At 37.3% G+C, this 15,314-nt stretch overlaps 1 protein-coding gene across 2 annotated transcripts; it reads right to left on the reverse strand.

Annotated features, from left to right (window-relative positions):
• Positions 1-1,460: 1,460 nt before the first annotated feature.
• LOC106079627 (phospholipid scramblase 2-like) lies at positions 1,461-11,958 on the reverse strand. 2 transcript variants are annotated; one of them, XM_056019305.1, is made up of 6 exons: positions 11,838-11,958; positions 9,211-9,325; positions 7,837-7,993; positions 6,509-6,630; positions 4,841-4,950; positions 1,461-1,866 (listed from the first exon to the last, which is right to left on the reverse strand). In XM_056019305.1, the coding sequence occupies exons 2-6, from the start codon at positions 9,317-9,319 to the stop codon at positions 1,699-1,701; spliced, it is 666 nt and encodes a 221-aa protein (XP_055875280.1). In that variant the 5' UTR covers positions 9,320-9,325; positions 11,838-11,958; the 3' UTR covers positions 1,461-1,698. The 2 variants fall into 2 exon arrangements, with proteins under 2 accessions (XP_055875280.1, XP_055875279.1); XM_056019304.1 differs by lacking the exon at positions 11,838-11,958 and adding an exon at positions 11,416-11,737.
• Between the last annotated feature and the right edge of the window lie 3,356 nt (positions 11,959-15,314).

Consider the following 15,314-nt stretch of genomic DNA (forward strand, 5'->3'; position numbering starts at 1 on the left):
TGTCTTTAATTGAACAGATACTAATTTTAAATGCAGCCTATATAAAGTAAACTTAAAATTAAAATTAATTAAAACTAATTATTGACTTGGTGGTGTGCATAGATAAGACTTCGACAGATAAGGTCTACAAATCAATGTAAACAACACACCATTATGGCCAACAGTGATCAGGGTTTACTATGTATGACAGGAGAGAAGAAAAAACTTGCAAGTGTCAGAAGTTTTAAATATCTTGGAGTAATCGTTCCAGTCGAAGGTAGCAGACCTAAACTTCTAGCCAGAATTGCAGTCCAAAGCAGCATTAGTGAAAACAATTTGGCAAAGGCATAGTTCTCGGCAAAAATAATCAGATTGATGCGCTCTTTGATCACGACGACATCTTTGTATGCTTGCGTCTCTACAACGGCAGAATTAGAAAAGAAGATCCTATCCATTGAATCGAAATGGACAAAGGTAAATAAGGATTCAAGGTACCACATACAAAGGCCACATCACAAAACGAGGAAATCCAAAACAGTTTCTCAATGGCGATTGAGCCCCATGATAACATTCTGGACCATATCAAGAAATCTTCAGGCTCGCAAAGACCTTCCTGCAGGGAACAGTGCCGGGATAAAGAAGGATAGGCATACAAAACAAGTCATGGGAAGACAACTAGGAATGAACAGGTCTGTAAACAAAAGAGACTCTTGACAAAAAGGAATCGAGAGAAAAGGCCAACGGATCTTATGTGGTGCCCCGTAAGACAAAGGGACAGAACTGAACAATTCATTTCCTCCGGTATCACCACGCCATGGGATATCTTACAATCAACGCGAAACAGTTCGGTACATGCAAATAACAATACAAATAACAATACAAAACATCCTATGATATTTTTGTTCTAATCAATATTTTAATGTGTTAATCAAGCTTCTTGCACTCACATAAATGTAAACTAATGTGGTCATTACCTCTGTGTGATTGATCAAAGTGTTTTACATTTCTTCAACATTGTTAATGTCCCAATAGCCCATTAATTTCGGGCTAGAAAAAAAAAGGGGGGGGGGAATGAACTGAATCAGTGTCGATGTATAACTGGACTTCTACTACAAGAGCCATCTGTAGAAGCAGACATACGAGTTTTGGTATTGTTTCATCCGTCTTCCTTCACAAGAATGGCCATCGGTCAAGCTTTGTGCTTTTCGGACTGTCGTCAAGATGGTTACTAGCCCCGTTTGCTATCCCAGTCTGTAGGAGGTATGGGGCAAAAAAAAAATCTTAAATGTAAATCTTAAATGTCTAAAATGTATTTAAATCAAAGTGAAGTGTTTCTAAACCTGTTACTTTCGACACCCCCCCCCCCCCAACAACACCTCAGTGTTTCTCATACTTTTACTTGCGACACCTCACCACATTCCAAAAATTTCATTTCTGGAACCCCCCCCCCCTTTTTTTTTGTCCAAATATCCCCCCCCCCCACAAGCAAGCTAGAGAGTCATAGGGAAGCACTGTAAGCTCGTCAAACTGAGTTTTAAAAATTGACTTCCAAATATGTCAACGAAACAATTTATTTACAACTTTGGCCAAATGAGATAATAACAACAAAGTCACAAGTTTTGAAATGTTTCAATTCACATTAAGATTTATGTTTTTAAAACATTGTTTTCATTTTTCATTCCCGCTGTGCTTTTTTTTTTTTCTTCTGATGTTTTTTTTTTATCTTCCTATTTGTATGCCACGATCCATCATATTATCCGACTTGTTGTTATTCTCGTAGAACATAAAATCTATGAGGAAGGTAGCTGCAAAGAGGAGCGCCTTATCGAGAACATGCATGTGTCTGGGCAACTGCACTCCGAACGTGTCGGCATCGGTGAATACCTCCTGAAAACAAACAAAGCAGATACGATTTGTATAAGTGCACTTTGGTTGAGTAGATAGGGCGTAGGGTGTAAGGCGAGGAAGGAAATAGAACCTACACATGCGTGACAACTTGACTCGAAAGTGTGTGTGTGTGTGTATGCGGTGACGGTGGTGTGTGTGGTTTATTCAGTAGCGTAGCTAGGGTATATGGTGCCCGGTGCGGCAGCTCCTCCTGATGCCCCCCCTTCCTAAATAAAAAGGAAATAAAACAGCGGAAAGACGTTGCTTTTCCCCCAAATAAAGTGTATTCATTCAGATACTCCAAAAAGAGACTACAAACCAATCTTACGTGCTTTCTTGTTGGCTTAAGTATCAATAATTTAATTGGAATCATTTTTTCATCACAAGTTTGTCATCGTTGATTTTTGAACAACGTTTGACGTTTCTCCCATATCTAGTCACACACTTACCGCAATGTACAGACATCAAGAGGACGATAGTCGGAATCATTCTTCTAGAATCTAGATATTTTGTTATAAAGAGAGTTCAACAGGTCCTTGTTTCAACAGGTCCTTGTTTCAACAGGTCTTTGTTTCAACAGGTCCATGTTTCAACAGGTCCTTGTTTCAACAGGTCTTTGTTTCAACAGGTCCATGTTTCAACAGGTCTTTATTTCAACAGGTCTTTGTTTCAACAGGTCTTTGCTTCAACAGGTCCTTGTTTCAACAGCTCTTTGTTTCAACAGGTCCTAGTTTCAACAGGTCTTTGTTTCAACAGGTCCTTGTTTCAACAGGTCCTTGTTTCAACAGCTCTTTGTTTCAACAGGTCCTAGTTTCAACAGGTCTTTGTTTCAACAGGTCCTAGTTTCAACAGGTCTTTGTTTCAACAGGTCCTAGTTTCAACAGGTCCTTGTTTCCGAAGTTTGGAGGCTTCAGAAGAAACTGCGCCTCGTTGTTGACGTCTCTTTCGCTCCAGACGAAATACGTTTTAGTGAATGTCGCCAGGAGCATTGTCGATCTGTGGATTCAATAGTTGGGAAGGCGACAAAAGTTCACATTTATCTGCCACATCATGAAGTTGCTCAAATCGGGTGATTATTTCTCGAACACTTAAACAATCCAATCCAAGGAGGAATACATTTCCCTTCGTAGCTCTTTCTTGTGTTTGAATACAGAAGTGTCACCTTTTTGTTTTGCCTGGCATCGTTTTCTTGTGGCCAATACGTCTTGGAGGCTCTGCACTAATTCCTATATCTGAACACATGCTTTCCACAAAGGTAGGCTACTACTGTCTTCAGCAATGTCTTCCCTTTCAGTTAAGAATGTCTTTAATGTTTTTACTTTGAGTGCGCAGTCTTGAACTGACAATTCTTGTTTTTGAAGGTAGATTTGCGCATTGCTTATATCAATGAATACAGGGGTACATCCTCAATGTAGGTGAACAAAATAAAAGACTGCACAGCAACCAACAATCCGCCTGTTACAGATCTAGATCTAGTAGAAGAATTTTCATGTGTAAACAATTTATCTTAACCATCTTGACGGCTTCTGTCACTCCAAACGTGCAAAATGAATACACTTACACTCTCATTCTCAAATCGACACTATGATTCTTCAAAGTTAAAATAACTGTTAATAATGACACTTAAGAATCGTCCTTTTTCTTCAGCATTTGTTTTGGCATTAATCACGCCAGTCAATTATTGTATTACCTTTCTGTACGGCAACTTGTCAATATTTTCAGAACATAATGTGAGGCGCATGCGTATTATACAACAAATTACAATAGTTAATTAACTAATTCGTTTTTTTTAAATATTAATTATTATTTAGTCAGGTTAAGGAAATAATAGTGAAAAATTTCAACTTGATCCGAGATTGGGTGTGTAGAAACTTTTTATCAGAAAGACAGAGTGAGTTGATATAAGCTTTGTAAAAATGGGCCCTGTGTCTTACGAGAGATTTTTATTTTTTAAAAAAAGTCGAACTAGCCAAGATATAACGGTTACTTAAGGTCGTGCAATTTATTTTTACTCTTAAAAGATTTAGAATTACGTGTTTAATCTAAACTAAACAAGCAATATAAAAAAGAAAAGAATATTTTTTTTAAAACAAAGCTTTTCTAAAGGAAGGAAACAGTGAGCAGTAGCGTAGCTAGGAATTTGCCATCTTATGGGGGCCCTGAGAGGCTGATCTCTTTGGGAGCCACTGCATTTTGACATTCGACATCATGACATGAGATAATATTTAATGGGGGAAAAAATCGAATTTCTCCTTCCTCCACCCTAGCTACGCCATTTCCACTAAGTACTGTCTGAAAGTTACATGGTTTATCTCCCTCTCTTTTTTATAAAACAAAATTAATTAATTGGTACTAAAGGATTAACTAATGATTATCTTTTGATTGATTCTGTATTGTTATCGACTATAAATTATTAAGCAAAATTTCAACTTGATCCGAGAATGAGAAGTGGGAGAAAAACTAAATCCATATATATAGCCACATTTCTAATTAAGTAGCATATATTCCCCTTGTTTCGAAATCAAAAAAAAAAAAAATTAATCACCGACATTTAATTAACTAATTTTCAGGTTTTTAAAATTGATTCATGTTTTGTCTGGTTGAATGAATAATTGTGCCAAGTTTTAACTTGATCCGAGAATGGGAAATATGGGAACTCACGTTCTAATGTTGAACCAGACAAACAGAGTGTATATAAACTTTATACAAAATTACTTGATTTTGTATTAATGTTTTTTTTTTGCTATTTTATTTTCTGTTTATTTTATAAACAAAAGTCTTTTAAAAAATCACTCAAATTTTTTTTTTTTCATTTTCACATTTAACCGTGTGTATTTTCAATAACTCGCGCAATTATTTTTAAAAAAAAATTTTTAAATCGTACTATTGTTTGCTTTTCAAATTCGTTATTCCTGGTATTTATTTAAAAAAAAACAAAGAGTAGACAAGGTTGTTCATTGGGTACAAAACTTACTTTCCCAATGCCTGCAAACTTCTTACGTATCTGTGCGACAGCTGACCCTTGGTAGTCGTATACGTAGTAGACGTCATCACAGCAGCAGGCATCCCATCGGCACAAGGGAGCTGTCAAGCAGAAGTAGGACTGGACATGACATTTGCTCACACGCAAGAATACACGTTGGGATTCAAATGATAGCAGGAACGGTATTATACCACGAGATTTGTATCGTGTGTCCGAAAAGGTCACTGTGCAGAGTCAGTGCAGACCTGTTAGTGTACGATAGTGTGTTCATGTGCATTAAAGAAAGTTGAGCTATGTTTTTGTTGTAATGGTGGGCTGCTAGGTCGAGAGGCTAAGTACGCTGGAACTTGGCTTGGCTTTGCTACTTATGAAGGCGCTCGAGGTTCGACACCCGACTTGAAGGCAGCACGGCAAAACCTTCTCCCAGATATTCCCTCCCCCCCCCCCCCAACTGGTCCACAAATGAGATTGGACCATAGCGCTCCGAGCATGCTATAAGCAGGAAAGTAGCGCTATATAAAATCAATAATTAAATGGTAGACTATCTCTCTTTGTAATCAAGTGACAGCATTAGAACGACCAACTTCTTGCCTTTATTCAACAAGATTCATCTCAACAGTAAACACACACACACATACAAATGTCACATGACTGCTGGAGTAAAAGGTCGTACATTTAAAAACAAAACTTCGGTCACTATACAGCAGCTTTTCGGATAGCTGTTATTAAGTTTAGTCAACTGAAGTACACAAACATCTTTTCGGAAAGTGAAAATTGGGACCGTTGAAATTAGCCCTCGTGAAGTGTCGCCAGAGAATGCCGACCATGTCCTTCAGAACTACATACTCTATCGAGAGGCCCGAAAAAGACACTAGCCCTAAAACACCCCCATAAAAGGAAAACTTTATAAGAACTGCCTAATCTCAAATCTAGGACAAGATATAGAACCTTCCAACATGAACACCAGAACGCATAAAAAGGAAAAGAAACATCTTTAACATTGCAGCTAATACGTGCGTAACATGGTTTATTACGTCTGTAAAAGGAGGCGCGGCAAAGCGCTTGGCTTCCGAACCGAGGTCCTGGGTTCGAATCCTGGTGAGGGCTGGGATATTTAATTTCGGGTTCTTCGGGCGCGTCTGAGTTCACCAGCTTTAAATGGGTACCTGACATTAGTTGGGAAAAAGTAAAGGCGGTTGGTCGTTGTGCTGGCCACATGACACCCTCGTTAACCGTTGGCCACAGAAACAGATGAACTTTACATCATCTGCCCTATAGACCACAAGGTCGGAAAGGGGAACTTTTACTTTACGTGTGTAAAATGTGTTACATGTTTCGGATGCTCCTTCAGATTCTGAAGATAATTACAAACTAGCCTAAACCTCCAGCTGGCAGGGTTCAAACCCGTGCCCTTTGAGACAACCGAACGACAGTCCATAGCGTATACCATACGACTAGGCAGCCATCCCATCCAGGCAGCAAGCATCTATCTTAATGACAGGAATTTGAAAAAAAAATAAAAATCTGTAAAAAACAAAAACAACTAGTGAATTTTTATTACTATTTAATGCTAAGCGTTCTCCTGTTGGAAAGTTTACATCTTTAGCTCTAGACATGTCACGTGTTCTAAATTTATTCAAAAATCTAATTTGAATTTACCATTGATTGTGAAGACGGGGTTCTCGTCGTCCCTGTAAACACGGAAGGTGTATTGAATTAAGGAGCAGGATTCCTCCACGTAGCCGATTCTTTTATTGCAGCAGTAAACATGAATTTGGTGACTGTATAATACAATACAATACTATAAGAGAATGATGAGAAAATACTTCATTTTTATTTTTTTACAAAGCTTATATCAACTCTGTCTTTCTATCTCGTAAAAATTTTAAATATGCAATTTGTCCCACACCCATTCTCGGTGCAAACTTTACATATTTATTCATTGTCAAAGACAATAAAAAATTAATAGCACGCAGATTAATAAATCAGACCTGAATTAATTTTGTTTTAAATAGAAAAGGGCAGATAAATCTTATAGTATCGAGAGATAAAGCAGTAATTGTGTGGCTTGTTCGCTTATGTAAACTTTGGTTTTAAAAGTATTTTTATCTATATTTTGCTTGACGAGTAGATAATCGTAAGGAGAAAAAAAGTCAAACAAATAAAGGCCTTAATGTCAAACATAATGTAACAAGGTTGGACATGGAGGGTAAGGAGCTTTTGAATTCATCTCTTCTCTATCAGCTTTCTTACTTAGTATAGTCGACCCACGGCGTAGCATACGCCGCTATTTTGCAGGGCCGGCCTATGCGACCGCATTGGGCCCCGCACTTCCATAGGACCCGCTCTAATTCTAGGTGTAAATTATTAAATTAAACCATTTTATAACTTATAACAGATTGCCTGTGGCCTCCTGATTTACCATATACGAAAAGGTCCTGGAAATCTCCAGACATTATTAAAATATTTTGAAAACTCATAAAAATCTCCTGAAATATATAGACAACAATTGTCATTTTGGGGTGTCATTCAATATAGAAAACATCAATCCTACACGCGATTAAAAAAAAACGCATTATGGAATACCCGTAATTGTGGAATCTGGTGAAAGAAACTTCTCGCACCTCAAACTAATGAAGAATTTCTTTGAGGTCAACAACTCTCGTAGATAGATTGAAACATTTGGTAATTCTTGCTATTGAGCGTGATCTATGTAGGAAATAGAATTCTTATGATATACTGTATGACTTTGCTACACGCAAGGCTCGTAAAGTAATTCTGTACGTAGTAAAGAATGAATAAAATGCAAATACGAATTTATTTTCTAATACAAATGGTTTAATTTAATAATTTCTACACCTTGAATTAGAGCGGGCCCTATGAAAGTGCGGGGCCTACTGCGGTCGCATAGGTTGCAGGTGCCTAAGGTCGGCCCTGCCGGACGACTAGTTATATATATATATATAGATTCTTACTTAAGTACTAACCTACATGGGTCACAACAAGCAAAACAGAAAGGGCCCATACAAGGGCGCCAGGGGGATCTCAAGGTCAGCACCTCGTTCAAGTTGTTGTCCATAACGTGAAGCATGTGAGCTCGACCAGAGGTACAGCATTGTCTGGTCAAACAGTCGGACTCTTCACCTGTGTCAGACAAAAGAAAAAGTTTAGCTCTCCATTCAGCGAATGCATCGCTACTTCTAAATAACTGGCTCAACCAGAGGCGGAGCGAGCAAAACGTGCGCCCAGGGCAAGGTACTTAACCATGAATATATATATATATAGGTGCCTCTCTGTGTGTGGTGCCCCCCTGAGGGTAGCTCCCGGGGTATCTTGTCCCCCCCCCCTCACTACGTCTCTGGGTTCAAAAGTTTTAGTCCTTATTTCTCGTGTGTGTGTGTGTGTGTAATGTTTATTTCAACTGTGATAGCACATTCAAGTGATCATTGTACAAGTCAAGACTCATTTTCTTCAATTGAGTTTGGAAACACAACGCTGAGTTACTTCATGGTATCCTAGTCAGTGGCGTCACTAGGGAATTCGAGGGATGCGGTACGCACTGGTGACACCCTTTTGAGGGTGACACCCAAGTTGGAAAAATTATATCCTGGCAAAAGCAGACACATTGGACAAGATAACAATAATAAAATATTTAGATATATGACCAAATATGCCTAGATCAATCGAGACACAGCACAACGTTATACCATATCTGTCTCAAAGTATAACAAAGGAAACCTGTTGAGGTGATGTTAAGTCTGTTTCTTACTTTAATTAAATTTCATTGTAAAATTTGCAATAACATTTGAATAAATGTCATAAACAGTGGAATTTCATAATAGAATTGACACACATTTTACATTTGAGTAACAATCAATAAAAGTAGGTAATCAGCTCACTGTATTGGTTCAACAAAAAGAACTAAGTAACAATAGTGTTAATTGGAACATATTAGAAGAAAGTTTTGGGGGGGGTGACAACATGAGCTAACCGCACCAGTTGACATTGACAAGAGTGACGCCACTGATCCTAGTAGTGTGTTGAATAGATGTCAAAGGCACCTCCGAATCCGCGTATGTCATATGATTATGGAAGCAATACAAAGCTCTCTCCAAGACACAGTCGTGACATGGCCTCTAAGTGGGAGAAAGACTCAGTGATAATGTCAATCTTTTAGAAGGAGGTGATTGGGTTAAGGTGCAGGGTTACGGTTGGGATTGGACTTAGTACTACTGTTAGGTTTATTTAGGTTCAGTAGTAAGGCTGGAGGAATTTGTCAATAAGTGCTCACACTCTAACAGCCCACACACACACCTACGTTTCTCGAATGGCGCACGATGCATGTGTTGGCTAATACTTACCTACTTGTAGCAGAAAGCGGCCTATTTCGTCATAGACTCGGTACTGGTTTGCCGTTTCGAAATTAATGAACGCCTCCAGGAGTTCAGCCTCTTGTTTGACAATGATCATGCCAAGCTGTGGTGTAGAATAATGAGACATTGAATAATTGCCAGTTACATGTACTCCTAGACCTAAGAGAAACGCGTTGAGAAGCATGCTAAGAGAAAGAGATTGAGAAGCATGCTAAGATAAAGAGATTGAGAAGCATGCTAAGAGAAAGACATTGAGAAGCATGCTAAGATAAAGAGATTGAGAAGCATGCTAAGAGAAAGAGATTGAGAAGCATGCTAAGAGAAAGAGATTGAGAAGCATGCTAAGAGAAAGAGATTGAGAAGCATGCTAAGAGAAAGACATTGAGAAGCATGCTAAGAGAAAGAGATTGAGAAGCATGCTAAGAGAAAGACATTGAGAAGCATGCTAAGAGAAAGACATTGAGAAGCATGCTAAGAGAAAGGCGACCTATTTTTCAGTTTTGTCTTCACTAAGACTCCACCAACATATTCTTGAACCCGGGCCCACGAGTACCTTGCTACGCCACTGCTTCTTTCCCTTTGTTCGAGATTCCAAACAAAATAATGAATTAACGATGGTTAATTAACTAATTGGTTAATTTTTTAAATTGATTCTTGTGTTGTCAGGTAAAAGAAATAAGTGTGCGATATTTCAAATTGATGCGAGATTGGGTGTCCGAGAAACAACCTGTACAGACTTTTTACCAGAAAGACAGACAGATAGTTGATATAAGCTTTGTAAAATATTTCTAATCACACAGATTTATTGTTGTTGGTCTAATTCTATTTCACATTTAATTACACGTCTGATGCAAAGGAATTGATGTAATAACATTTTGAATAAGCTTTTTTTTTTTTGTTAGTTGGTTGAGTTCTACTTTGTTGTATTGTCTTGCTTAGGTGACTCTAGCCCTTTATTAGTAGATTGAAGTGCACAGATAGACCCACCAAGTAGCATCATCAACTGGATACTAAAACTTAAATTAGTATACCCAATAGGCCTACAGCCAATTTCTTGATATTTCTTCAAACGTTTTTTTGATATTTCTTGATATTATTTCTTGATATTTTTTTTTATATATTGTTTATTTGTGTTATTTATTGATAATATTTTTGATAATATAGTCTGAGTTGACATAATTTTTAGCGACCACAGAAAGGGGAAACGACGCTATTAGTTTTGTGTGGTCTGTCTGTCCGTCCGTCCGTCCCGTTTAGATCTCGTAAACTAGAAAAGATATTGATGACCATTTACCTTATTTTCAACACATTTATACTAATGGTTTTAGTTTTTTTGAAAAAAAAAAATGTTTACTTTTTTTTAAAGAGAAAAAAATGTAACTAGTATTCATATAAGTGGAGCATAATTTTAAACAACAATTAATAAGTAGTTTTTCATATTATCGCGTGAACTGCAGCGTCTGGATGAACAGCCATAGAACGCTTAACCAAAGGAAATATTTTTAAACGGAATTTTTTTTCTTGAGGCTTTGAATAAGAGATTGATCCTTTACAAATCAATGAGATCAGTTAGATAATTATTATATGACAGTAGTTAGGATAGGTTCGCATCTAACTTCAACTTCTGGACCGTTGGGGCACCACACAGGATCTGTTAACCATCTTTCTCCATTCTTCGCTGTCGTTTGCCTTTGATAGAATTGTATTCTGATGTTCTTTCTTAAAATATTGAAACCTGCCTTTTTACCTGCCTGAGTGGACCACTTCGGGGGCCGATTTTGAGTTTTGTTTTCACACAATTTGTCTTTGTAATCTTGTTTTCTCATGTTTTCCAATATTGCTAAAAAGGAATGGCAGTGGGCAGTTATCAGATAGAGTTTGGGCTAAGTGGGCGACTTTGGTTCTGCAAAAGTGAAGCGCTGTGTGCTGCTAGCTGTTTGAGGGTCATCGTGTGCATGTTAATATCACATCTATATGGTATGCAGTAAAGTAGATCTAGATCTATACAAAATCTAGGTTATTAAGAGGGTTAGCCCATTCATTCCCACCATTACAAAGGGATAGATCTTTATTAATGTGGTAACATCAGTAGTCTAATAATATTTCCACTAGAAGGTGATATATTTGTGTAATTGTAACATCGACAGCCTAATGATCTCTATTAATGTGATGGGGCTGACAAATTCCACTTACATTTTTAAATACTGACAAAAACTGACGCTGATTTTCGTCCAATTGCTCCATGTTCCCTCGCTTACTTTGGCTCCAATCAAAACTAGATTTCTACATATTACTTCAGACTATGTTCAGGTGTTGAATAGGCCTATGTTGCCTATATCATTTCTTTAAAAATGTCGTGGTTATGTATTAGGTAAAATTATCTCTTCTAACTAGTCCTCTGGCTAATACTTAATATCTAGATCTAGATTAGAGTGACTAGAGTCTAGCTCTACATGTCTATGCCTAGACTAGTCCATTTTGTTTAAACTCGTAGATGGAATAGTGCCAGAAAGTGTAGCTTGGACCATCGGTTATTTCCGGAAAGAAATGGGAAAAATAGTTCAGAAATTTTAGAAATATTCATTCTTTGGGGCTATAATAATAATAATACTCGCCACAAGAGGGTCTCGAGTCTACTGAAAATCTGCTGTACTGGGATAGGCCTATTCTGACCGACAAAATGGTAGATTTCAATCGCCCGGATCTTCTGTTCGTTGATAAAAAAGAAAAAAACGCTACCATTATCGACAACGCCGTACTGTCTCATAATTTAAGAAAAACTGAGATAGAAAAACAAAGAAAATATGGGAACCTAGGCTTGGAGATTAAGCGTCTATGGAAATTGTCCAAAATAACAATATACCCCATTGTTATATCAACCGAGGGGATAATAACAACTGACCTCACAGATACCTTCAAGGCCCTTAACATTCCTAGGAACATTCTCGTTGCCAGTCAGAGGGCGGTACTGCTGCAGACCTGCCACATCATCAGAAAATTCCTCAGTGGAAACTGTTAAAGGGACTACGATGAATTTTGTTTCTCTTTAGCGAAACTCGACCCTGGCAGCGCCAGAGAATGACTACTCGTTCGTTTCTAACATAATAATAATAATAAAGATTTTTAAATAGGGATCTTTCAATGTGTCTTTAATTTAAAAATCTCTCTTTATTTTCTAATGATTTTCTTTATGTTCCATTATATCGCGAACATATTTTTTTCATATCACTTTTTCTTCTTTAGTTATCTTTGTTCCCATTTCAGACCTTACGATATATATCTACAGCATGAGGTCATTGGGACTTCTTTTATCTTCTCTGTCCACTTCTTTTATCTTCTCTGTCCACTTCTTTTATCTTCTCTGTCCACTTCTTTTATCTTCTCTGTTCACTTCTTTTATCTCCTCTGTTCACTTCTTTTATCTCCTCTGTTCACTTCTTTTATCTCCTCTGTTCACTTCTTTTATCTTCTCTGTCCACTTCTTTTATCTCCTCTGTCCACTTCTTTTATCTTCTCTGTCCACTTCTTTTATCTTCTCTGTTCACTTCTTTTATCTTCTATGTCCACTTCTTTTATCTTCTCTGTCCACTTCTTTTATCTCCTCTGTCCACTTCTTTTATCTTCTATGTCCACTTCTTTTATCTTCTCTGTCCACTTCTTTTATCGCCTCTGTTCACTTCTTTTATCTTCTCTGTCCACTTCTTTTATCTTCTTTGTCCACTTCTTTTATCTCCTCTGTCCACTTCTTTTATCTTCTCTGTCCACTTCTTTTATCTTCTCTGTTCACTTCTTTTATCTTCTATGTCCACTTCTTTTATCTTCTCTGTCCACTTCTTTTATCTTCTCTATTCACTTCTTTTATCTTCTATGTCCACTTCTTTTATTTTCTCTGTCCACTTCTTTTATCTCCTCTGTTCACTTCTTTTATCTTCTCTGTCCCCTTCTTTTATCTTCTCTGTCCACTTCTTTTATCTCCTCTGTTCACTTCTTTTATCTTCTCTGTCCCCTTCTTTTATCTTCTCTGTCCACTTCTTTTATCTCCTCTGTACACTTCTTTTATCTTCTCTGTCCACTTCTTTTATCTCCTCTGTCCACTTCTTTTATCTTCTCTGTCCACTTCTTTTATCTTCTCTGTTCACTTCTTTTATCTTCTATGTCCACTTCTTTTATCTTCTCTGTCCACTTCTTTTATCTTTTCTGTCCAATTCTTTTATCTTCTCTGTCCACTTCTTTTATCTTCTCTGTCCACTTCTTTTATCTCCTCTGTCCACTTCTTTTATCTTCTCTGTCCACTTCTTTTATCTTCTCTATCTAACTTCTTTTATCTTTTCTGTCCACTTCTTTTATCTTTTCTGTCCACTTCTTTTATCTTCTCTGTCCACTTCTTTTATCTCCTCTGTTCACTTCTTTTATCTTCTCTGTCCCCTTCTTTTATCTTCTCTGTCCACTTCTTTTATCTCCTCTGTTCACTTCTTTTATCTTCTCTGTCCCCTTCTTTTATCTTCTCTGTCCACTTCTTTTATCTCCTCTGTACACTTCTTTTATCTTCTCTGTCCACTTCTTTTATCTCCTCTGTCCACTTCTTTTATCTTCTCTGTTCACTTCTTTTATCTCCTCTGTCCACTTCTTTTATCTCCTCTGTCCACTACTTTTATCTCCTCTGTCCACTTCTTTTATCTTCTCTGTCCACTTCTTTTATCTTTTCTGTCCACTTCTTTTATCTCCTCTGTCCACTTCTTTTATCTTTTCTGTCCACTTCTTTTATCTTCTCTGTCCACTTCTTTTATCTTCTCTGATCACTTCTTTTATCTTCTCTGTTCACTTCTTTTATCTTCTCTGTCCACTTCTTTTATCTCCTCTGTCCACTTCTTTTATCTTCTCTGTCCACTTCTTTTATCTTCTCTGTTCACTTCTTTTATCTCCTCTGTCCACTTCTTTTATCTCCTATGTTCACTTCTTTTATCTTCTCTGTCCACTTTTTTATCTTCTCTGTCCACTTCTTTTATCTCCTCTGTCCACTTCTTTTATCTTCTCTGTCCACTTCTTTTATCTTCACTGTCCACTTCTTTTATCTTCTCTGTCCACTTCTTTTATCTTCTCTGATCACTTCTTTTATCTCCTCTGTCCACTTCTTTTATCTCCTCTGATCACTTCTTTTATCTCCTCTGTTCACTTCTTTTATCTTCTATGTCCACTTCTTTTATCTTCTCTGATCACTTCTTTTATCTTCTCTGTTCACTTCTTTTATCATCTATGTCTACTTCTTTTATCTTCTCTGTCCACTTCTTTTATCTTCTCTGATCACTTCTTTTATCTCCTCTGTCCACTTCTTTTATCTTCTCTGTCCACTTCTTTTATCTTCTCTGTTCACTTCTTTTATCTCCTCTGTTCACTTCTTTTATCTCCTCTGTTCACTTCTTTTATCTTCTCTGTCCACTTCTTTTATCTTCTCTGTCCACTTCTTTTATCTCCTCTGTCCACTTCTTTTATCTTCTCTGTCCACTTCTTTTATCTTCTCTGTTCACTTCTTTTATCTTCTCTGTCCACTTCTTTTATCTCCTCTGTCCACTTGTTTTATCTTCTATGTCCACTTCTTTTATCTTCTCTGTCCACTTCTTTTATCTTCTCTGTCCACTTCTTTTATCTCCTCTGTCCACTTCTTTTATCTTCTCTGTCCACTTCTTTTATCTTCTCTGTTCACTTCTTTTATCTTCTCTGTCCACTTCTTTTATCTTCACTGTCCACTTCTTTTATCTTCTCTGTCCACTTCTTTTATCTTCTCTGATCACTTCTTTTATCTCCTCTGTCCACTTCTTTTATCTCCTCTGATCACTTCTTTTATCTCCTCTGTTCACTTCTTTTATCTTCTATGTCCACTTCTTTTATCTTCTCTGATCACTTCTTTTATCTTCTCTGTTCACTTCTTTTATCATCTATGTCTACTTCTTTTATCTTCTCTGTCCACTTCTTTTATCTTCTCTGATCACTTCTTTTATCTCCTCTGTCCACTTCTTTTACCTTCTCTGTCCACTTCTTTTATCTTCTCTGTTCACTTCTTTTATCTCCTCTGTTCACTTCTTTTATCTCCTCTG

The sequence above is a fragment of the Biomphalaria glabrata genome, chromosome 2 (genome assembly GCF_947242115.1).
Source record: "Biomphalaria glabrata chromosome 2, xgBioGlab47.1, whole genome shotgun sequence".
Taxonomy (NCBI): Eukaryota; Metazoa; Mollusca; class Gastropoda; family Planorbidae; genus Biomphalaria; species Biomphalaria glabrata.

Bases quoted from the DNA above. Each gene is read 5' to 3' on its own strand.
- LOC106079627 (XM_056019304.1), bottom strand. From the start codon at position 11,466: ATGGAGCAATTGGACGAAAATCAGCGTCAGTTTTTGTCAGTATTTAAA. The intron at 9,326-11,415 runs GTAAGTGGAATT...TCTACACCACAG, and splicing joins TTTTGTCAGTATTTAAAAAT to CTTGGCATGATCATTGTCAA. The intron at 7,994-9,210 runs GTAAGTATTAGC...TGTCTGACACAG, and splicing joins CCGCTTTCTGCTACAAGTAG to GTGAAGAGTCCGACTGTTTG.